The sequence below is a fragment of the Eucalyptus grandis genome, chromosome 6 (genome assembly GCF_016545825.1).
Source record: "Eucalyptus grandis isolate ANBG69807.140 chromosome 6, ASM1654582v1, whole genome shotgun sequence".
Taxonomy (NCBI): domain Eukaryota; kingdom Viridiplantae; phylum Streptophyta; class Magnoliopsida; order Myrtales; family Myrtaceae; genus Eucalyptus; species Eucalyptus grandis.
The window spans coordinates 9,130,464-9,152,600 of NC_052617.1; the positions used below are offsets into that span (position 1 = coordinate 9,130,464).

Here is a 22,137-nt window from a genome sequence, read left to right on the forward strand (position 1 = left end):
AGGAAAAATGGGTCTCTCTTAAAGCTATGAACTGGACATATCCCTCATTAGGTTCGGTTCGGCAAAATATCACAAGTCGCACAAACAAATCAAAAGAGGTGAAATGAGGCACCATTCAAACACAGGAAAACAAAGGAAGTGCAACTAAACAAGACTTTATTGAATACATCACCTTCATCATTATATTAATAAATAAACTAAACAACGAAAAAGCATAAGAATTCCCCAATATTTAGCTTTGTATTCATCCTGCAACAAAAACAATTGCCACAAAACAATTGCTTTGTATTCAATTTTAGTTTTTTTTTTAATATTAAAAGGAAGCAACCGGTCCGGGTGGGCGGATCCGCCCATGTGGCAAGGAACAGGACCAGGGTTCCCACCGGTTCCCAAAGTGGAATCGAACCGGACCGGTTCCTCGAAGCAACCGCCGGTTCGGGTGGTTGGTCCCGGTTCCGGGCGGTCGGGCGGTTCCCGGGTATTTTGCACACCCCTAATTGAAATAGAACGGTGCTTGTGCTGATTCTGTGACCTTGACATTTTGATTCGACCCGGGAATTGGAAAACAACATTTGGCTTTTGACATCTGGCGAAGGGCGAGAGAGCCTGGATTCAAGAAGATGCCCCCCCCCGCGGGCCACGAAAGCGCCAACCCTACCTAACCCATTTTCAAGTCCAGCGAGTCGCTCTCATTCATTTCCTTCAGATTGCTCCGATTTTCTTTTTCTTTTTTTCCAACTTGAATACGCTTGATACCCTCTCCCTAAATATGCAGTGCTACATGATATATTTACACAAATATATACACAGCAATATAAAGTGTAACTAGACAGCAGTTTCATATCATCTCCATGCATTAACATTCGGTAATTTGGAAAAAAAAAATTGGGAAATTTAAAGATTATATAAGCCAAGGTCAAGATTTGGGGAGTCCTTTAAAAAGAAAAAAAGAAATTAGACGTGTCTTTCTAATTGGGGGAGAGTTGTTTAGATTTAGTTGCGCAGCAGCCCTGACTTTTGGACAAAAAACCCAAGTAGTGACCTGTCTTTTTCAGTAGACAGTGGACCACTGTTGTTTCGACGTGCGCGAGGAATCAAAGGAAGGGCATCACCTACCTAACCATCAACGCAACCGACCGGCCTAAATTCATGGAAAATATAAGACTTCTGGAGCACCAACTTATCTATCATAGATCCTAACCTTAGCACAGCTGATGGGGGAGACCCGACTCAACTAACATTCATTCTTGCTTTGGAAAAAGACCGAATCTACGTAGAAAGAAACTCAAGACCCGCATGGCGACTCCGGCAAGCAGTGGTGGAAAAAGCCACCGCCGAAAGGCTTGTCGAAGAAGCATGCCGAATGGCAAATGCACTGTAGAAGAGACCGGATCGGATTTGAAAAGAGAGGTAGGCGCATCGATAGAGTTGGCAGGCCCATCTCATGAGACATCATCGTCGTCATCCAAGGGCTTTTCTATTTTCATGACGCTCGGTGTGAACTTCCATCTCTTGTTCAGAGGTCATCTTATCAGCCCTCGCACTCGTTTCATGTTTACAGAGTTCGGATCAATATGACTGACATGCAAACCCACTGCACATTGGCCTGTGATTTATTCCTGTACAAGGGCATCGTCCCTCGCGACAGGCTATCGGGCGATCCATTTCAATTCCTCAGTTATGCATTTCGCTCCTCTTTAGCTCTCTTCGAGAGCAGCATGACAGAATAAGCATATTCAATCCATAAAGAGCATTCCGACATAGATTTATCGTTTACGAAACTGTGAAGTCAAGAAGAATTCAATATCTTCAAAAGCGAAATTTCACAATAAGACAGATGGTATTGAATAACATATTCTTTGGGGAAAAAAACCAACCAAAAGAGAACCATCCACATCAGCCACCAAAAACTGACTAATTCTCTGCCTACAAAACTCTTCAGATGATCGAGCGAAATGGCTTAGAAAACGCGATATGGCTTTCCCATAGTGCTTTTCAAGTGCAGACACTTGACCTGGTAAAAAAAAACATATGATTTTTATTAGTACAAAGAAGGGGGAGGGGGAGAGGATCAGAAAGGAAAAGGTACTGGGAAGGGAATTGAGGTTTTGTGAAACATTTGAGAAGAGATGAATTCAAAGAGCTGAAAATAGTAAATAAACTCACATTTTGCCAGTTTTTCTTCAGCAAGGAAACAAGGAAATTCACGCTGAGCTGAACATTTTGGAAAACCTGTTTTTCTTCCATACTGAGGTTGCCAATGGCAACACCCATGCAAAGGACCTTCTTCAGTTGGAACTTCACCATGGCCTTTGTCTCGTTGACTTTAGATTCCAGAGATTCCTGATGAGTAACCAGGGTTGGGAACTTCCCTGTGATTGCAAAGCAGAGAATGGCAGGTCAGGTGTGAATCATGAATGGCGACCCTTCCAAATGCAAAGTGAAAGGTCATTCATGTATTAGCAAATAAAGCAGGTCCCACTTATCTCCCCCACACCGGAACAAAAAAAAAAAAAGGCAGGCCCAGAAGAAATCCTATTTGCACCAAACGTACAGTGACAATGTCAACCACAGCCAAATCCCTATGAAATGCAAAAGATGAAAGACTGTATTTGAGGGGCAGACTCTCCGTATACAGGAACCCATTAAGTACAAACAAGTTTAAACATTAAGGAACTTGCCTGCCTTGTTTAGACCAGGGCCTAGAAGACGGGGGATCTGCTTAATTACAGCTTCTGAAGCCAAAAAGGCATGGTACTTCTTTGCCAGTTTCTTGACCAGTTTCTTATTCTTGTTGAGCTTCTTCAACGCTTCCACATCCATATAAGCCAGGCCTATCTTCTCTGCCTGAAATTAATATCTCCAGATCGCATCAAAAGGCCTAAAATCTCTTGATGCCTTAGTGAAAACCAATACTATCAAGAATAGGTAAAGGAGTTGTGAATCGGAGGGAGAAAATTCACATAAAGCATTGTATTTAACCTCATAAACAAGCAGATCAGCTGAGAAAAAGAAAAACCATTGGAACAAGCATTTAACCACATAGGCTCACACTTTAAACCTATTATTGTTTAATAGTGAAATGTCGACAGGATTATTTAACAGCATTATATGCCCAATAATTAAGGAAACTAACAGGGTGAGAGCAGTAATGAAGATACCTCTTCCACATGCTGTGCATCACCCAGCATGCAGACCTTCATCTTTGGACGAGGAATGTGCGGCAACTTAACGGAACCACTGAAACGCTTATCTTTCTGGGGATCATAATTCTTCAACCCAATCTGGAGTTCAATGGTCTCGGTGAACTTCCTTTTCTTCTCATTGCAATCACTAAAGATCCCCGAGATAGCTTCTCTAAGAGCGTCACTCTGAAGCTTACTGCAGGAGAAAAAATGTGCTCTCAGAAGCCATAACCAGAAACTCACATATTCTCTAGAGGGAAAATACTCAAACTATGGTAGCACTTTCGACTAGTTCCACACGTATTTGGGTAGCCCCCAGAAATCAAATTTTCTAATGCCAGATTAGCGGTTATCCTGAAAAATTATCAATGACTTTATACCAAAGAAACTATTTTCTCATGGCCATTAGCAGTACACTACTACAGAAGAGAAGCTCCAATAAGTCATTACTCATGAGGGCACAAATCAAGTAAAAATGCAAGGAGCTCTAGCGCAAACTTCCATCTGGGTAGCTTCTCCACACTACCAAATACGACACACGACATTCTTGCAGATCATAAACACTGGCGCCCAACCCAAACTATCGCCTACACCTAACTTCCAACTCAAACAATGTCAAAGGCTAGTTCATGCCCGCCGTCAAACTCAATGAAGTAACTCAATGACACCAGCCGCTTAGAACGATTCGACAGAGAACATGCGCATCGTATCAATCACCGGTCACCCACCATAAGGGTCCTAATCACTCGGCCATTTTTGCAAACACAACACGGGCAACGACACTCACCCACGAACCCACGCAAATCAATATGCAACATCACAAGCTTCAGAGCATATCCACACGTACCTCATGTTGAGGAAACTCTACGGGACCGAACACGAACGAGTCGCTCTCCTGGGAACATAAAAACCAAAAGGGGGTCAGCAAGAAACGCGGAAAACAACACGACGAAAGAAATGCGTAGACGCGGCGCGGCGCGGCGAGCTACATCGCCCAATCTCGCTCGATTTCCGCGGTGAACCGGAACTCAAAAAATTCGTCCTACTTCTTACACGCTACGGATGAACAGATGGGATGCTACAGATCGATGCAACGGCGCGGATTCCGATTAAACTAAGCGAGCCAGGCGATGAAGATGAAGATGAAAGAGAAGAGAGAGAGAGTAGAGTACCCGAGAGAAGATTGATGGCGCCGGTCAGGTTTCTTCGACGGCTGATGCAGGAAGCATAAATACGCAGCGCGCCAGGAACCCTAGCAGAAATAAACAGCCTGCTTGCTGGGCCCAATTCTCTGGGCCTGGAGTTGAGAGAAGCCCCAACCCATGTCGAGAGATTTCTTGTGGCGCGCTGGGCCTGTCAAACGGGTCCGGTCGGGTCGGGTTTGATTTGGCCCGACCTATCTTGGCCATTTCTAGGCAATACGATTTTGGTAACCTATGTTCGATCCAACCCGAACCCAATCTTGTTCCGACCTAACACGAGCTCTAATGTTCAATAAATTTTCTCCTAAAATTGTTGCCTACGAAACTTGAGCAAGTCCTTGGACCAACTCACGAAGGTGGTGAGGGAGGTCGGGTGCATCAATGGGTCGTGAGCTAGGATTTCTCGTGGAACATAAGCATGGCGGAGATGCAGGTAAGGGTCGTACCAAGAAGGTGGCAGTGAGGTGAAGGATGGTGGCTTTTGCCCAAGTGACAAGCAATGCCCTCATTCTTGGGTTTGCTTTTGAGAATGACCAGAGTAAAATTGTTCTCTCTCTCTCTGACACTCGTACTAAAATGTGATTGGAGAAAATTTTTTAACTTTCATTATCACATGTAAATCTCTCTCGTTGTGATGCTCGTACTAAAATGTGATTGGAGGGAACTTTTTAACTTTCATTCTCACATATAAATTGGAAAGACGGTTCGAATTAGGCTGCTTAATGAAGTGGAAAAATGACAAAATCAATCAATAATAATAAATACGGCATTGGTAGAATGCAAAAAATCTATGAAACTTGATGTAATCGGATATGAAATTAAGTAATTATCTCTATTTTACCATGTCTAAAAGTAAAATTAAATGTTCTTATTAGTAATAAAACGATGAACTTCCATCGCAAAACCTATAAAAAGTTTATGATAGATTACCTCTTCGAATCAAATTTCGGGGGGGAGGATGCATATCTATGTTGGCTAAGTAAAGATCAAGCTCAAGATAGTACGAAAGTCTTTTAAAGTCCTTTTTTTTCCATGAGTTATTCTTCTATTATGTGGATCACCACTTTAGATGCATGATTCGGAATTTTATCTTTCTTGCACATCATGGACAAGGAACGATGGAAAAATTACATTCGGAATCTCACGATTTTTTTTTTTGGGTGAATTAATCTCACGATTTTTTCATTTCCAAAAGATAAAAAAATCCCAGAAATTGGCATCAACTCATGTCCTTAAATTCTTCAAGAAAGCAAATTGCCAGCAATCACAGCGTTTATTACAATAGAAGGAAGAAGAAAGACAAAAACAAAATATGTAGTTCACTAAAGTTTAACGCCGGCACGATTCAGTCGAGGTCCATGCGAAGATTTCTATGAACAAACAAGATCTCTCTCTCCTCATCATCAGCACCTCAGCACCTGCCCTCTATTCTCAGCCTCTGATGCTGAGGCGCCGCCCCCCGCCGCCGCCGCCCCTCGGCCATCAACGCCTCACGGGCCGAGGCGATCCCCCTCGGCGCCAACAACGTGTCGAACGCCGAGTAATCCATCCAATCCTTCAAGAAGCTCTCTTGACCCCACGAGTCGGGTATGGGGACTCGACCCGCGACCTCATCTCGGTGCCTCTTCAGCTTCTCGCGCCCGCTGCACGTGCTGTCCTGCTGAGGCTGCGGCTGCGGCTGAGGCTGAGGCTGTGCCTGTGCCTGTGCCGAGCCGGCTTTGGCCTCCCCAATATTAGCATAATGCTCCAAAAGCCACAGCGTTTGTGGACGCTCTAGCGGTCTCGGAGACGGAGGAGGAGACTCCTCGCACGATGCGGCGGTCTTGCTTGCCGGCGGACGCGCACATGCAGGGACGGGGCGGCGCGGACCGTTCTCGTCCCCGACTAGGGACGCCGCTGCCATCTTTGAATCTTCTCTAGCAGCGGACGAGAAGTCGACGTTCTTCAGTCTTGCGGCCACAGCAATCAGCGCAGGGCTGGAGGGAGGGATAACGTGGATATATAAATGGTTCAGTGCGCTAGATATTGTCGAGGGAGAATGTCAAGGGCAACGGGTGGGGAGATGATGTACACGTCGCGAGCTTCTGTTTTCTGTGGTGCGCGGGAATCCTACGTTGGCTCGTTGCTTTTTCCTTCGTGGACTAGGGTTGTCGTGTGTGTGGTTTTGTAAGATTTTAGAATCGGGTCTTTCTTATTTTCTTGGTCTTTTTTCTTTTCTTTTTTTCATTGTTGGAAATTTGCTGTGGCTTTGTAAGGTGGCCATGCAACCGGCGGGGGGAGGGGAAAACGGTGGGTGAAATTCGTGAGGTGGAATGAGAGAGCAGGGCACACAGAAATTAATTTTCTTTCTGGAGATGTGGACGTCGGTGAGGATATTGGCTTCGATCCATCGGGGCAGCAAACACAACCAACCAATTTTTCTGAATTTCGATGGTCGTCCTCGTTTCGGTTTGGATGGACCTCCTAGCTGAGCAGACACGAGAGGGAGAGAGTGAATTGGATCCAAGAAGCGGTCAAATAGTCGAACCCTCGATTCTGAAGTGGCCCGACTTGTGCTCGAATTAGGAAGGTCGATTTCTAAGTGGGTCAGTTCCTGGCCTGAACTTGGGAACTACTCCTGAGACTCCTGATTCCAAAAAATTGGAATTGTGAATTGAACCGATTGGTTCTAGTTAGGTAGTTAGTCTATTTTTTTTGTTTTGTCAAAAAAAAAAAATCAAATTTTAATATTGGTGAAGTAGTCATATTGCTTTTGTTGGAGTTGAAGACTATGGTTCAATCCTCCGTGTCCGTGGAAGTGATTCTTTTTGTCTTTTTAAAAGTTTAGTTCCAGGGTTTTTAGGTTGAATTGAATCCGATGCTCAATCCTAGCTCATATTACAATGTTTTTATTTAAAATAAACAGGCAATTCACATGACGCAAATCCGTGTGATCATAAAAAAATAGTCAAATTAAAGGTTCTAATGTCTAATGCCATAAAAGAAAAAAAGAATCGGGACAAACTAGTTTTGATAGATTCAATGTATGTCAATGACATTTCAAATGAGTAGTTGCTTTCTGGCAGCCTTCTTTTTTATCGTCTTTTCTTCGGTTGATATGGTCATCTCATTTGTGCTTCCAGCAACTCGCCAATCTGTGACTTCTTTCAATCAGATACCCATTGCTTGGCTGCGTTTGAAAAGCCATGAGATGACTTACAGGAAAAAAATAAAATAAAATGCTTTCTAGATATGTGTTGTGTCTCCGTAACAAATGCTCCATTTATTGATAGGGAAACAGCGGCGATTAAACTCCCGCGTGGTGAATTATCGACCACTACCTTGATCGACTGGCTACATCCACTCTTATTCTGCACACGTTTCAGTCTCTATCCACGATCGGATCCTTCCTAAACCCCCAGCTATTAAAAAGAGCAGCTTTCCTATACTCACGTTTCACATGAGTCTGTTGACATCAAAGGTTCAGTCATGGACAACACCATCTAAGGCATCTTTCCATCTGTGTTTTAGTCAAAATTTGTAATTAGTTAATAGATAAATTAGAAAAGAACATCAACGAAGGAACAAGAACATCCATGTTAGACCATTTTTCACCGTCATTTTAGTCTGTCTTCTAACATTTTTCCGTGCTACTAGGAAGAATCAGGCGAAAAACACCACTTCATTACCAACAAAGAAAGCATGATAGTAACCAATATTTTGCCAGAAATAGTTGAGCAAATCACTCCAAGGGCATGCACTGTTCGGCCTACAATGCATATCTATGCCCTTCATCATCTTGATTTTCTCATGCTAAGAGCCAGTTCACTGTTTTTGCCGGACGTTCTAATCTGTGACACTCTTAGATCAGCGAAGTCAACTAACTTTTTGGTCAATCATACATGAAGGAAGGATGGAAGAAATTGCCTTCTCTGTGTGGCTTCCGGAGTTCTGGTTTCGCTTCATGATCACAGTAGTTTCCAGGAAGTGACAAGCACGGGCAACTCATATTGTACGCATTGAAGCAATGACTCATTCACTCTTCACAGCTTCATAATTACAGCCGACGAACATAAGCGAAGGAATGAAACCGACTGTACCGAGTATGAGAAAAATTGCATAACACATTAAAGCACTATTGCCCAAGAAAATCGAAAGCTGCAAGAAGCCACTCATGTTTGACCTTGCAATAGGCAAACATGAATATGGCCAATAAGCCCCCACGGAACACGCACCTGCATTGCAGAAGCGGAAGTCGCGGAAATAATCACACATCCAGATGAAGAAGCACGAACACTTCACAGTTCACCAAGTAGATTTTGCAACTATTCTATTTATCCCTTTTCTGGCTCCCAAAGTTAACTATCAAAGTTACTTAAACCAAACACTAATCAAACAAGCCAACACAATACTCCTTTAATATATCCTTCTAGCATGCAGTGGAATGAAACGGAATTAAACAACTAAGTTTTAGTCTAGCAACTCCAGATTTTCTGTTCCTTTTTGGAGGGACAGAGGCTCATTGACAGTGAGCCAGCAACTGAGAGAATGCACTGTGAGCTGAACACACGTGCAACATTGTAACTTTCAACACTTAATGTTCACTCCTTCAATATAACTGATAAGTCCTATCCACTACCAACTGACTGAATTCATCTAAGATCATGTGATACTACTGAACAGGAAGGGTAATCTCAATCTAAAATGTTTCGTTTCGCACTAGTATTCTTTCCCTCAAAAACACCAAATTACGTGTATTTCAATCTTCGGCACTTGGGCGAAAGAGCATACCTCCCCCACCAATCATGGTCTTCGGATGAAAGCTGGATGTGTGTCAGAACAACACTAAGAACAGCTGTCACTATGGTGAGGATGACCAATAGTCAAATTAAAGTTTCCAATATCTAATGCTATAAAAGAAGAAATAGAATCAGGACAATCTAAATTGAATTTGATAGATGACGCCTTTGACATTCAAAAGGAGTAGTTGCTTTGTGGCCCCCTCCTCTTTGATCGTCATTACTAAAAAAAGTCCGAAAAAATTTAGTCATAAATTTTTTGACCAATTAGTCACGTTGAGTCCATCTGGGCAATTTTGGACAGCTAGCGTTGATGTAACACTACTGATGATGTCATGACAATTTTAAAATAGCATTTTGAATTTTTTTATATTTTTTTCTTTTATTTTTCCCATTTTCCCTTCCCCTTCCCCTAGGGCTGGCGAGGGTGTCTTGGTCCTCGCATGGCCAAATCTGGCGAAGGCGTTGCGGCCCTTGCCAGATGTGGCCCTCACCCAAACCAAGCGAGGGCCATGATGCTCTCGCTTAGTGCTGATAAGGGTGTTGCGGCCCTCGCTTGTTCGGCGAGGGTTGCTAGCCAAAATTTAAAGAAAATAAGAGAAAAAATATTAAAAAAAAATCAAAAACTTATTAACATATTAATTTAAAATTGTCATCTCAACGCCAGGCCAAAATTAACCAGATGGATTCAACCGGCACAAATGTAAAAGATTTAAAACTGAATTGACAAAAAAAATTAGGACTAAATTGATAGAATTGCAATATGTTAAGAGTTTTTTTTGGTAATGCTCCTTTTCTTTAGTGTTTTTTTTTTTTGAACAGGACTCCTTTTCTTTAGTTGATACGGTCATCTTATTTGTGCTTTCGGCAACGCGCGAATCTGTGGTTTCTTTCTTTCAATTGAATGCTCATTGTTTGGCTGCTTTCGAATGACTTGAGATGACTTGCAGAGAAAAAAAATGCTTTCTAGATGTCTCGTGTCTCCGTAACATATGCTCCATTTATTCATGGGCGAATGGCGGAGATTGAACTCCCACGTGGTGAATTACCAACCACTGCCCGGATCCACTTGGCTACATCCACCGGTACCGCTGCGCAGGTTTCGGTCTCTATCTATGATGGGATCCTTTGTGAACCCGCAGCTATCAAAGAGAAGCCTTTTCCTACAGTCATGTTTCACATGAGTCTATCGACATCAAAGGTTCAGTCACAAACAAGCCATCGAAGGCATCTTTCCGTCTGTGTTTTAGCCAAAATTTGTAATTAGTTGATAGATAAATAAGAAAGGAACGTCAACTACGAAACGAGAACATCCGTGCTAGACCATTTTTTCATCATCATTTTAGTCGTCCTCTAACATTTTTCTGTGCTACTAGGGAAGAATCAGGCGAAAAACATCACTTCATTACCAGCCAAGAAAGCATGACATTAACTAATATTTTGCCAGAAATAGCTGAGTAAATCACCCAAGAACATATACCGTTCCACCTACGATTCATCTCTATGCTCTTCATCATCTTGATTTTTTCTTATGCTGAGAACAACTTCACTGTTTTTGCCTGACGTTCTCAGCTGTGACACTCTCAGATCAGCAACATCAACTACCTTTTTGGTCAATCATCCACGAAGGAAGGATGCAAGAAACGCCTTCTCTGTGTAGCTTCCAGCGTTCTGGGCTTCGTGATCTCAGTAATTTCCAAGAAGTGACAAGCACGGGCAACTCATATAGTACACATTGAAGCAATGATTCATTCACTCTTCACAGCTTCATAATTACGGCAGATGAACATTAGTGAAGCCATGAAACCGACTGCACCGAGTATGAGAAAAATTGCATAACACAGTAAAGTACTATAGCCCAAGAAAATCGATAGCTGCAAGAAGCCACTCATGTTTGACCTTGCGTAGAAGTACATGCAATAGGCGAACATAAATATGGCCACTGAGCCCCCACGAAACACGCACCTGCATTGCAGGAGCAGAAGTCATGAACATAAGCACACATCCAGATGAAGAAGCATGAACACTTTACAGTTCACCCAGTAGATTTTGCAACTATTCTATTTACCCATTTTCTGGATCCAAGTGAACAATCGAAATTTCTTAAACCAAACACTAATCAAACAGCCCAGCACAATGAAACAGAATTAAACAACAAACTTTTAGTCTAGCAACTTTAGATTTTCTATTCCTTTTGGGAGGGACAGAGGCTCATTGATAGCAAGCCAGCAACTGAGAGAATGCACTGTGAGCTGAATACACGTGCAACATTGTAACTTTCAATACTTAATGCTCACTCCTTCAATATGCCACGGATAAGTCCTATCCACTGCCAACTGACCAAATTCATCTAAGATCATGTGATACTACTGAACAGGAAGAGTAATCTCAATCTAAATTTTTTTGTTTCGCACTAGTATTCTTTCCCTCAAAAACACCAAATTACAGGTATTTTAATCTTCGGCACTTGGGCAAAAGAACATACCTCCACCACCAATCATGGTCTTCAGATGAAAGCTGGATGTGTGTCAGAACAACACTAAGAACAGCTGTCACTATGGTGAGGATGACCAATGTCACAAACAAAGTGCCTGGAAGAACACTGATCTTGAAACCCCAAAGGGTCGAGTACAGCTCGTATAACTCCAGAACAACAGAACTAAATGATAAGAGACCTCCTAGAATCATTTGACATGGCAAATTTTTGTACCAAGCTAGTGGTGGAATCTCTCTCAAACTTTTCCTTATCATGGAAGGTGCACGAACTTCTGTCCTGAAAAAGCATCGTATTACCCCGCCAAAGGAAAGCAACAGAACAGTAATTGGCACAAAAATGAAGGTGATTATGAAAATGGTGCCAACTGGAAGTGCAGCTGTGGCTCCATAAGCCATGGAAATTGTATTAAGGACAAAACCTATTGCAAGTACTGGGCCCAAGTAAACTATCCCAGTAAGGGGAATGGTCCACCCCTGAAAGTTCGAATTCATTTGTATCAGATAACTGAGGAATGAAAAAAAAACCAGCATCACAAAATATGTTTGACTTATACAAAATTAGTAGATTCAGTACCGATCCAGTTTCAGCAAATTGACTTTGAATAGAAGTTGCGGTAAATCCACCAACCACAGATGTGAGAATATAACTCAGAACCAAAGCAGTGCATAGGGATCCACGGCTGTATGGATAGAGGACACCGAGGAATGCTAGGAGAGATAAAAAGCAAACCCTGAGCAAAGTGTATACATGTTAGGTAAATGCTTCGGTGGACAATCTGTCTGGGTCAGCAAGATATATGCAAACCAAAAGTTCTGGGTTAAGCACAGAATCGGTCCTCAACGCTTTCAACATTGGTTAATTTTGACCTTCACCTTTTTTTATGGTGAGTTAAGTCTTCAAACGTTTGAAAAAATGTCTAATCAAATCAGTGGTTTCCTGACACCGAAAATCGTATATGTCTCTCATGCGGCTGTTTTGAATGTCACGCAGCTGAGGACCTAAGGACCACATGGGACTTCCAGAGTTGATGGCAAACTTAGGACTTAATTTGATAAAGATAACAAGTTAGGGACTCAATTGACCAACAATCAAAACATTGGGGACTAATTCTGCACTTATTCTGAAGAGTTCCCTACAACCACTGCAGTGTGAATTAGAGTCTTAGGAAATTAATCTCCAGATCCCAAAGTTCGCAAATTTACAAACAAGTTCCATATCGCTGCATACCATTTCTCTTGTAGTAAATCTAACTGACATTTAGTAGTTATATTCTGAAAACTCAAAGATGCATAAGAAACAGTATTCAGTGATATGCAACTCGCTTTTGTAAATTTGCAAACTTTGGGATCTGGAGATTAATTTCCTAAGACTCAAGGGGCATAAGAAACACTATGCTCACAGCCATTTGAGGCAGCATATGACAAAAGATGCTGGAAGTTGGTAGCAATCAACAAATGCAATTGGTCATATGATGCTTGAAGGAGCTTACATAGTCAATAACTGCATTCCTGAGCCTAAGACTGCGCAAAACAGGGGAAAATGTGATGGAGGCCTGAATAATTCGCCACAAACATATGTCCTGGAAACACCACTTTCTTCTTCTTCGTCTCCAGCAGAGTATCTGTAGCACATCGATACAGATGTATGTCAGGAAACAAAACTGTCACTATCAACAGTAGTATGAGAAATAATATCGGTAAAAGAGCATTACTGCCTTAGGTCATTTCTTAAGCGCCTCATGAAAATAAGTGTCAACAAACCCATCAAAAGAATCAAGATGACGGTAGAGTTGATGAGTGAGAACCAATGTATCCGGCGGTGGACTGGCAGTAATGCAGCCCTTGAATATTTGCTCATTCTTTCCTCAAAACCAATTGCGGTTGGACTCCAGAAAGCTGAATAAGTAAACTTTACATTGACCTCAACATCATCAGTTATATCGACAACATGATTTGGGTCACTGAAAGCATTTATTTCTATAATTTGGTTGCCATTGTAAAAGGCATCAAATTGCACATGCTTGAACAAATAATATCTAGGTCCCTTTTCGACTGGACTCCAGCTACTATTTTCCACTTTCCCAATGAACCCCCACATTGGAAGATCATCATAGTACATCTGGAAGTAAAAATCTTCATTTACAGCATTCCTTAATCTTGCAACATCACTAATTTTTAGTTTTTTCTCGCACAGAATCTCCCCATCCTTAACCTCCCGAAATTTCAAATTGTACAAGGAATTGGTTAAGCGGTCGCCATTCAAAACTTCCCCAAGAGATCCCTTCTTCCAGATCAGTGGGTCTGCAAAGGATATAGCTAAAGATCAATAACCCGAAGCACAAGTGCCTCTATTTTCATATTTACTGGATAATGAATAAGTAACATTGATGCATTGTCTAAAATCACGAACGATATTCCTTAAGGCAAAGGCCACAACAGAACACCGGGAAATAATGTCTCAGTACATTGCTCAAAAAAAAAAAAAAAAAATGCACGCTTTCAAACACACAACTGCAGCTTCTAATCAGATTAACAAAAGGACAGTATAATTTCAATTTGTCTCAAGTTATGTTTGATCCTTACCATTACAAACATGTATAAATTAAAAAGCTAACCTGGGCGGCAAAATGGGAAGTCATGGTATTCGTAGGTCTCACTGCAACACGAGAACACATTGGCTCAAAAGCGATTGGAAACAAAAAAAGGACGGAAAAAAGAAAGGCCTCATACTAACATTTTGGCAAATTCCTTAAACTTGGGTGTTGCAAGAAAACAACCAAGCAGAAACAGTAGCCAAACTAGGCAATTCTTGACAGGACACTCGCGCACCCGACTAGAATACCGCACAATTTTACCAAGGGAAACTCCGAGTAGAACCCGACACGACACAACACGAGTATGACTAACTAGAAATTGGCTAAGTTGTATCGATATCGACATTCCAGTAGCGACACGGGACGACACGAATCACCGATGCTCCAAACTAAATCAACACCACGCCCAATCGGATCATCGCCACTCCAAAGAGCGACAGCAGCTAAATCCCCAGGCGCGTCGCTACCTAGCCGGCGAAATCCAGGAACGAAAGAGCTTCGCGACCGACTCAAGAACAGCGGAACGGGAGGTATTCATACGCAGGACATAACGCTCGCGCGAAGGTACCTGGGGTTGCGGAGCGGGCCCACTCGGTTGGCGAACAGAGGGACGGGATCTCCCACATTGTAGCGGTGATCCTCCGGCGACGCCGCCGCGAACCGATTCCCCGGCGACACGATAAGCACGAGCAGCGCGACGAGGAGATTCCGGCGGCGGGTGCCGGACGCCATGGATGCACAGAGAGAGAGAGAGAGAGTGTCAAAGCGAGAATGGATGCAACGGGACCAAGATGTCAACGCGCGATTTGGACTTTGGAGAGCTCTGGTGCTTTGGCCCGACCCGACTTGACCCGGGGGGAGTGTAGAAGAAGATCTAAACAGATGGAGCATTTAATATTAATTTAATTAAAGTCGCAAAAGTAGAAAATAATCTTTTTTTCCCGTGACAAAGGAATTAGGAGCTCGCGTAATTTTTTATATTCAGACGAAATTCTATAAACCATATTGAAATGTACCTGTAAGCGGCAACTTAATCTTCTAATTAGATAATTATATTGAGCGAGATTGATGCGTAATTTATTAGGTTTTATAATATTGATAACAAATCTCGCCTTATGTCCACTTAATTAAATTCAAAGACAATGTTAGAAAGAAGGATAAATTATTCTAGTCTGTACCTAATAACCGACCAAAAAAAAACAATCTGTACCTGATAAATTATTCGCTAAAATACAGACTTAGAAATCCCAAAAAAAAAAAAAAAAAAAGAAGGAAAAGAAAAATCAAAACAAGAGGCGCGAACGCCCTCCGGGGCCCGCGAACCGACCCGACCCGACCCGTCCCCATGAGCGGGTTCCTTCCCCATGACCTGACATGAATGAATGAGTCCTTCCGTCTCTTCCTCTCTCTCTCTCTCTCTCTCTCCCTCCCTCTCGCCCCTCCGACGAACCAGTCTCCGCATCAACGTCATCGAGCGCCGCGACCGGACGGTCTTGATCGGCGCCGCCGATCCTCCTCCTTCGAAAGGCCGAGAATCGGTCCTCCCGCGAGGCCCCTCCCCAATCCCATTCGCATCGAATCGCGGCGAGGATTCGTCTGTCAGTCGCGAGCGATGCGGATTCCATATTCCGTTGCGATCCTCTCGTCCCGCGAATAGCCGCATCGTCCGCACGATTTCATCGTCGTCATCTCGTGCGGTTTCGATTCCCCGGCGCTTTTACATGATCCGACGGATTTGACGGCGGTCGGCGTCGTCGTCGTCGTCGTCGTCGTGCTGTCCGCGCACTGTTTGGATTGGGTATGAGCGCTTTCGGTTTCGAGGATTATATGTCCGTTGCTTGATCCGTTGAGGATTTTATGTTCTGCCTGCTTGAAATGGAGTTTGTAGAGCAATCGGTTTAGTTGGTATGGAGAGCCTGCCTATTGAAGTCATCGGGAGCATACTGTCGCGGCTGGCCGCCGCCAGGGACGTGGTCGTGGCCTCCGCCACGTGCCGGAAGTGGCTAGAAGCTCGCCGCAAGCACCTCCGTAGCCTCTCGTTTAGTGTAGGCGATTGGTCTGGTTATCGTGACTATGGCAGCAGTCAGGCAGGGATTTGGATAACCCAGACCATATTTCAGACCGCCGGATTGGAGAGTCTCTCGCTTCAATTGGACGACGTCGATGAAGAGCTTTCGGCTTCTGCAGTGGTGGCTTGGCTCTTGTACACTAGGGAGACGTTGCGCAGCTTACGTTATAACGTCCGGACGATCGGAGATGTGAACATCCTCGAAATTTGCGGGAGGCAGAAGCTTGAGAATCTGGTCTTGTCGCATAATTCCATATCAGGGGTCGAACCGAATTATTACAGGTTTGCTGGCTTGAAGTCCCTCTCTTTGAGTCATGTCAGTATCTCGGCATTGGATTTGAGTCTTCTAGTCAGCACGTGTCCGAAGCTTGAGAAATTGGATCTCATTAGTCCAGTCATTGCAATGTCAGATGCACAAGTCACGGTTGAGGTCAGTAGCGCTACGTTGAGGCACTTTTATATTGAGGCGACAAGTTTGGACAAATTCGTTTTGGAAGCAGATAGTATCGAGTCTTTGCATCTAAAAAGTTGCTCCCTTGAGCTTTTCGAACTCATTGGAAAGGGGACTTTGAAGCATTTTAAGATTGATGACGTAAGCGTTCTACATCTTGATATTGGTGACGCTGTTGATAATCTTGACACAGTGGATGTTAGGGACTTCACAATTACGTCTCCAAAGTTCTTTCAGATGATTTCGAAATCAGCAAAATTGAGGAGGCTGCGCCTTTGGGATTTAATGTTTGATGACGAGGATGAGATTGTGGAAATAGAAACCATTGCTCTTTGCTTTCCACAGCTTAGCCATCTGTCGTTGAGTTGCGACTTGAGAGATGAAGTGCTTCTATATGGTCTTCATGGATGTTTTCATTTTGAAAATGTGGTTGTTTTGGAGCTTGGATGGACTTTTCTGAATGATCTCTTTTCAGACTGGGTCAAATTAATGCTAAAATGTTGCCCAAATCTTAAGAAGTTGATTATTAATGGAGTTGTCTCAGACCTCAAAACCCATGAAGAACGTCAGTTGCTGGCCAATTTCACCTTGGCTATTGTATGTGTCATGCGGGAATATGTCAACATAGAAGTAGTGTTTGTGTACAAGTAGAGGCTGTTTGCAGAATTTCAATTTTGTGTCACAAATATGTGAACAGAGTCCAATTTTTCGTCACATATACCAATGAACAAGCTACAGATGATCCCATTATACCTTTGTTTTCATTAATGTGATTTTAGAATAATTTGTTAATTGAGAGTCAAATTTGAAATATAGCTTCATTCTGTGAGCTACAAAGTCAAACTGGGTTTGATATGTGCTGCAAGATACTTAGCAAGACTAGGTGATATGGAAATCTTAAGCAACTAGGTCTATGGAAATAATAAATATATATATCTATATATTTTAATAAATTGCTGGCTCTAATACATTACTTGAATATGTAGATTTTCCTTATGTATGAACAATCAATCAAGTGCCACAAGATGCTTACGAGTGGTGAGATCTATGAAAATATTTATCCACCACACGTTGGCTTTAATCCTTTTCTGCAACTTTTGAATTTTCTGACATATGTGCTTAATCAATTGTTTGGGTTTGTAACGATCATTCTTCATCTTACAGGCTTCTTTAAAGAAAGCAATAAGCAGACTTCTTGGAGTGCAATGATATAGTTGTCCTTTATTGCCGACTATGTTACTGTCAGCAATATTATTTAATTTGCCTGCAGCATTTTTCTTGATATGCTATTTCCTGCTTGGTTTTATTCTTTTGGTTACAACTCTTTATGCTTCATGGGTTGTTCTTTTCTTTTTCTGAACTTTTTATTTTTCCACAACTGTGGCTAGCTCTCGCATGACCAATTGATCAGGTATGAGTCAGATTCTATAACTTAATTATGCATCACCTTTTTTTCCACGTTTATATGTATCTGCAGCGACCCTGGGAAATATGGTTTAGTTTCCTTCAACATTTTAGTTTCCTTTTCTCTTGTGATGGCTTTGCCATCATTATCCAATGTGAGGAACTATTTTACTTTGATTTGTTTAATGTTTAGTCAACTCAGTTAGCTGAGCTACCTTTTCTTAACATGTACACTTGTAAAGACTACTTCAAGTGCTGTGATGGATCACACTAGAAAACTATGACAGTGTGAGCTATATGTACAGCTATGCTCCAGACTTGGCCAGTTAGTTGCTTGAGAAATGGGAGGCAGTTGAAGATGTAGTTACTTCATGTTGATAGTGAAACCTGGAGAAGATTGATGATTTGATGGAATCAATTTAGGTCGTTAAGGAACTCCTTGTTCTCATTTGCTGGATCTGGATAGTCAACTTATTTGGCAGCTGAGCTAAGTATAAGAACATCAGCAGTGTGGTATCATTAATATTCAGTACTGCAGATGATTCTTTTTCAGACTCAAAATTGATGGGTATTAATTGAATTGAGACATTTGATTATAAAAGCTTAAGCCTGTTTTCAGACTGGAATATGATTATGTAGGCAATTAAGAAGTACCATGATTGTTTTCTTTTCTTAATCGTTCCTGAATCGACCTGTAAAGGTAAAATAAGATGATGGCAAAGGCATCTTTTTGCTTCCCATTAGATCTCTGTGTGCGGAAGGCTTATTATTCACAATGACTTCACACCACATCATTGTCGACAGTCTAAGTAGGAGTAAAGGTGTCATGCAAGCACTGGGTTAAGTTCAGAAACCAAGGGACCTAATCTAGTTTTAGCTTTCCTCTGTGATTTATGTGATTGCATGATGATTCACTAATTATTACATGGACATGGTCTAATCTATAATTGTGCAAGCATAACCGCATCTGGCTCTGTCATGGCTTCCCACTCAGAGAAGGCAGTCAATTTTTCATATGTAGCATGTGATCAGACTTTGCTGAACATGTAGCCAAAGGGAGACTGTCTTCACTCTCAATGGCTGGCTGAAAACTAGTGGTAGCTTCAGTATCAGATGGGTTACTTCTATTTGCTGTAATCTGCATTTGTGTGATGAACTGGTGATGCAGTAAGAGTGTCACTTAGATATTTCAATCTTGCATTCTAAACTGTTTCATGTCAATCTCTTTAGCACGGTTATCAGTGATAGTGCCAAAATTGAAGAGAGAAATTCCTGGAACTATTTCAAAACCTGCAAAGTTCCATTAGTTGTTGAGCAACAGATTGTCTCTAAGATAGTGGCAATTCCAGCCAACGCATCATTCAGGATTTATGTTGTCAGTATATGTATAAACATGTAATTTTTCTGGGTAGAAACTAAGAACCTTGCATCCATTTGCGGGGTTGAGGTCTAGAAGTTGCTTGGAAGGATGAAGTCTTGTGCTGCTTGGGTGAGAGATTGTGGCACTGGATCTCAAAAACGCCGCCAATTTCATCACATCGATATGATCTTCGAAAGCTTCCCAAATTATCAATTGTAGATATAACTGGCGCTTCTTAGTTTTCAGAATGATTAAATCTTGTTCGGGTGGTTGAGGGTGTGTAAACTGCAAAAGATGCTGCTTCTCATGATGACTCTGATAGGTTGCAGGTATATCTGATTAAGAATCCCAAAGAGAGAACGGTCTTCTCCATTCTTGTCCTTACGGCTAGCCGAGTTTTCTCCATCATTTCTCTCAGTATAGACACTGGTGAGTTTGAAGAGGTTAAAATAAATCAAGCATCGCCCCGCCCAGTTACTCAATGCAATTTTCATGAACTTTGTGGGATAAGTATACTAAAAGTGTCAAAATTGGTGTATAACGCTCACTTTAATCTTAAAAGTTTTTTGCTAACTCACTTAAGTACTAAATTGGAGAAAAAACAATCACAAGTGCCAACAATGAAAAATTCCGACCAAATTTATTATATAACATTTATAATTAAAATTATAATATGACTTAGCAAATTTTTTCAAAATTCTAAAGTGATCACTTTTTAACAACGGCTAATATTGAAGTGATCATTTTAAACAAAAGTTGGCACTTAAATAATCACTATTTATAACTTTTAGACAATGTCATTTAGAGATTATCTGTTGATTTAGTATACCGATGAGTCATATAAGATTGAGAAATTAATAAAATATAATCACGTCAAATTTTCGGTGACTCAGATTGAAGTTGACGCTTAAGTAATTACTCTTTTAAAAAAGTGGCTCTTAAGTAATCTAAAATTTTTTGTTGATACTAAAGTGAGTGTTGTATATGATTTTTGACACTTTTAGTGTACTTATCTTGGGATTCTATAAATCAATCGTTTACTTCGTCTCCTCGAGTCTAAAACTCAGGGCTCGCCATCCGTGGCGGGTCAAAGAAGGAAAGGCTCTCATCAGTAATCACCTTCTTCAGGGCACCTGTCTGCAATTTGCCAAGTTACCATCAATTAGATTATATGGGCCCATGTTCATCTTCCATGCTTCCAACAGAAGCAAAATCGCCTCCATACATCTTTGACCATTGGGAGATCCCGAGGGAATGATCTTGACCAATAACATCACCCTATACACGTGCACGAAACACCTGATCGTTGAGACCTCATAAGTAATTGACTTTACTAAATGCCAATTCATTGCAAGATCCTTAGAGTCTATTGATTCAGATGGTCTCTCCAAACGTCAGATAAGAGAAACGGGTTGGGATTGGGAACTTGGGATGTCCCTTAAACTACATTCCGAAGTAAGAATAAAGGTTGGGATATAGCATGATTTATCATTATCTCGTATTAGTTTCCTATGCAAGAAAAGATAAAATTGGATATAAAAAGGAATTAGTCTAGATAAAAAAAATCCCATAGAAAGGCAGGATTAAGGTGGATGTTATATCCATGGTATAAATACTAATTTTTTTAAATTAATAATTTTTTTAAATTAATAAAATTGAAAAAAATAACTAATTTATTTACTAAATTATATTCTTTTATTCTGTATATAATGTTTTTTTTTATGTTTATTGCATATTTTAGGTATAATAGTATAATTTATTATTTTAAGAATTTTTTTTTATTAAGGAATGGGGAAGGGAATAAAAGAGAAAATAAATTGACAAAAAGAGGGAAAAAAATAAGTAGATAGAAATGAAGAAAAAGAACTAATATTTTAATTAATCAATTCAAACTTGAAGACAATCTTTCTAATTCTCAAAAAATGAGGGGCAATGAGATGTTGATAAAAATCCTTACCCTCTTTGTCTCCTCCAGTTCATGTTGAAGCCTCATGACTACTTTGTAGTTCTTTGATTCATGTCAAAGCTCAATGAAATCAGCGAAAGAATCAATGCTTCTTCTCCTGCATAGCTCTCCGATTCAAATCAAAAGTCCACATAAGCAAAGTTGAAACTCCTCCTCCACAACTCCATGGTTCATGCTGAAATTTCATGGAAGTGACAAGAAAGTTGAAACATTATATTTTTTTGAATTGTAAAAATGAACGATCATGTTTTCTCTCCTTCTAGATTTAGCATTCATTGATTGATCTGTCTCATTGATGTTGCTAGGGCTCATTCATTTCTTGTCATAGTCAAACATGTGTTCTTGGAATGCTACAATGAGCTCCTATGCCGTTTAAGATTTAAATCATACCATAATCATGAATTGATTGATGGAAGTTATCTTTGTTTATGCATTCGTGGTTCCTAGAGCAATGAACCATAAGAGATTCTTATCATCTCTGTTTGTGTATTTTAAGGTTCTTGTACATTGATATGTCATTCATACCAAATATTAAATCATATTGGATAATAAAGTATCTAGTTTTATATCTGCGATTTACCAAACAATATATATGATATGACAAAATCAATGAAATTCATATCACATTCTTAT

General features: G+C 41.1%; 4 protein-coding genes across 6 annotated transcripts; 1 reads left to right on the forward strand and 3 right to left on the reverse strand.

Moving 5' to 3' along the window:
• Nucleotides 1–1,735: 1,735 nt before the first annotated feature.
• Nucleotides 1,736–4,474, reverse strand: LOC104433976 (60S ribosomal protein L10a). Its single transcript, XM_010046905.3, has 6 exons — nt 4,358–4,474; nt 4,033–4,080; nt 3,162–3,381; nt 2,682–2,847; nt 2,167–2,372; nt 1,736–2,014 (listed from the first exon to the last, which is right to left on the reverse strand). Exons 2-6 carry the CDS (start codon nt 4,035–4,037, stop codon nt 1,961–1,963), a joined length of 651 nt encoding a protein of 216 aa, XP_010045207.1. The 5' UTR covers nt 4,038–4,080; nt 4,358–4,474; the 3' UTR covers nt 1,736–1,960.
• Nucleotides 4,475–5,583: 1,109 nt separating this feature from the next.
• On the reverse strand, nt 5,584–6,614 carry LOC104433977 (protein BIC2). Its single transcript, XM_010046906.3, has one exon. The coding sequence runs from the start codon at nt 6,288–6,290 to the stop codon at nt 5,799–5,801; it is 492 nt and encodes a 163-aa protein (XP_010045208.2). The 5' UTR covers nt 6,291–6,614; the 3' UTR covers nt 5,584–5,798.
• Nucleotides 6,615–10,548: 3,934 nt separating this feature from the next.
• On the reverse strand, nt 10,549–15,068 carry LOC104433978 (transmembrane 9 superfamily member 5). Of its 3 annotated transcripts, none has more exons than XM_039315343.1 (7): nt 14,824–15,068; nt 14,277–14,317; nt 13,377–13,962; nt 13,152–13,283; nt 12,236–12,392; nt 11,651–12,135; nt 10,549–11,130 (listed from the first exon to the last, which is right to left on the reverse strand). In XM_039315343.1, exons 1-7 carry the CDS (start codon nt 14,985–14,987, stop codon nt 10,914–10,916), a joined length of 1,782 nt encoding a protein of 593 aa, XP_039171277.1. In that variant the 5' UTR covers nt 14,988–15,068; the 3' UTR covers nt 10,549–10,913. The 3 variants fall into 3 exon arrangements, with proteins under 3 accessions (XP_039171277.1, XP_010045209.1, XP_018724782.1); XM_010046907.3 differs by having other exon boundaries at nt 13,374–13,962; nt 14,824–15,067; XM_018869237.2 differs by lacking the exon at nt 14,277–14,317 and having other exon boundaries at nt 13,374–13,962; nt 14,824–15,027.
• A 583-nt stretch (nt 15,069–15,651) lies between these two features.
• Nucleotides 15,652–17,566, forward strand: LOC104433980 (F-box/LRR-repeat protein At1g67190). The gene has a single exon (XM_010046908.3). The coding sequence runs from the start codon at nt 16,163–16,165 to the stop codon at nt 17,423–17,425; it is 1,263 nt and encodes a 420-aa protein (XP_010045210.2). The 5' UTR covers nt 15,652–16,162; the 3' UTR covers nt 17,426–17,566.
• The last annotated feature ends 4,571 nt before the right edge of the window (nt 17,567–22,137 follow it).

Bases quoted from the DNA above. Each gene is read 5' to 3' on its own strand.
- LOC104433976 (XM_010046905.3), bottom strand. The intron at 2,373-2,681 runs GCAAGTTCCTTA...TTGCAATCACAG, and splicing joins CCCTGGTCTAAACAAGGCAG to GGAAGTTCCCAACCCTGGTT. The intron at 2,015-2,166 runs GTGAGTTTATTT...TTTTTTTACCAG, and splicing joins TGAAGAAAAACTGGCAAAAT to GTCAAGTGTCTGCACTTGAA.
- LOC104433977 (XM_010046906.3), bottom strand. From the start codon at position 6,290: ATGGCAGCGGCGTCCCTAGTCGGGGACGAGAACGGTCCGCGCCGCCCC.
- LOC104433978 (XM_010046907.3), bottom strand. From the start codon at position 14,987: ATGGCGTCCGGCACCCGCCGCCGGAATCTCCTCGTCGCGCTGCTCGTG. The intron at 13,963-14,276 runs GTTAGCTTTTTA...TATCCTTTGCAG, and splicing joins CTTCCCATTTTGCCGCCCAG to ACCCACTGATCTGGAAGAAG. The intron at 12,136-12,235 runs GTACTGAATCTA...TCGAACTTTCAG, and splicing joins AATTTGCTGAAACTGGATCG to GGGTGGACCATTCCCCTTAC.
- LOC104433980 (XM_010046908.3), top strand. From the start codon at position 16,163: ATGGAGAGCCTGCCTATTGAAGTCATCGGGAGCATACTGTCGCGGCTG.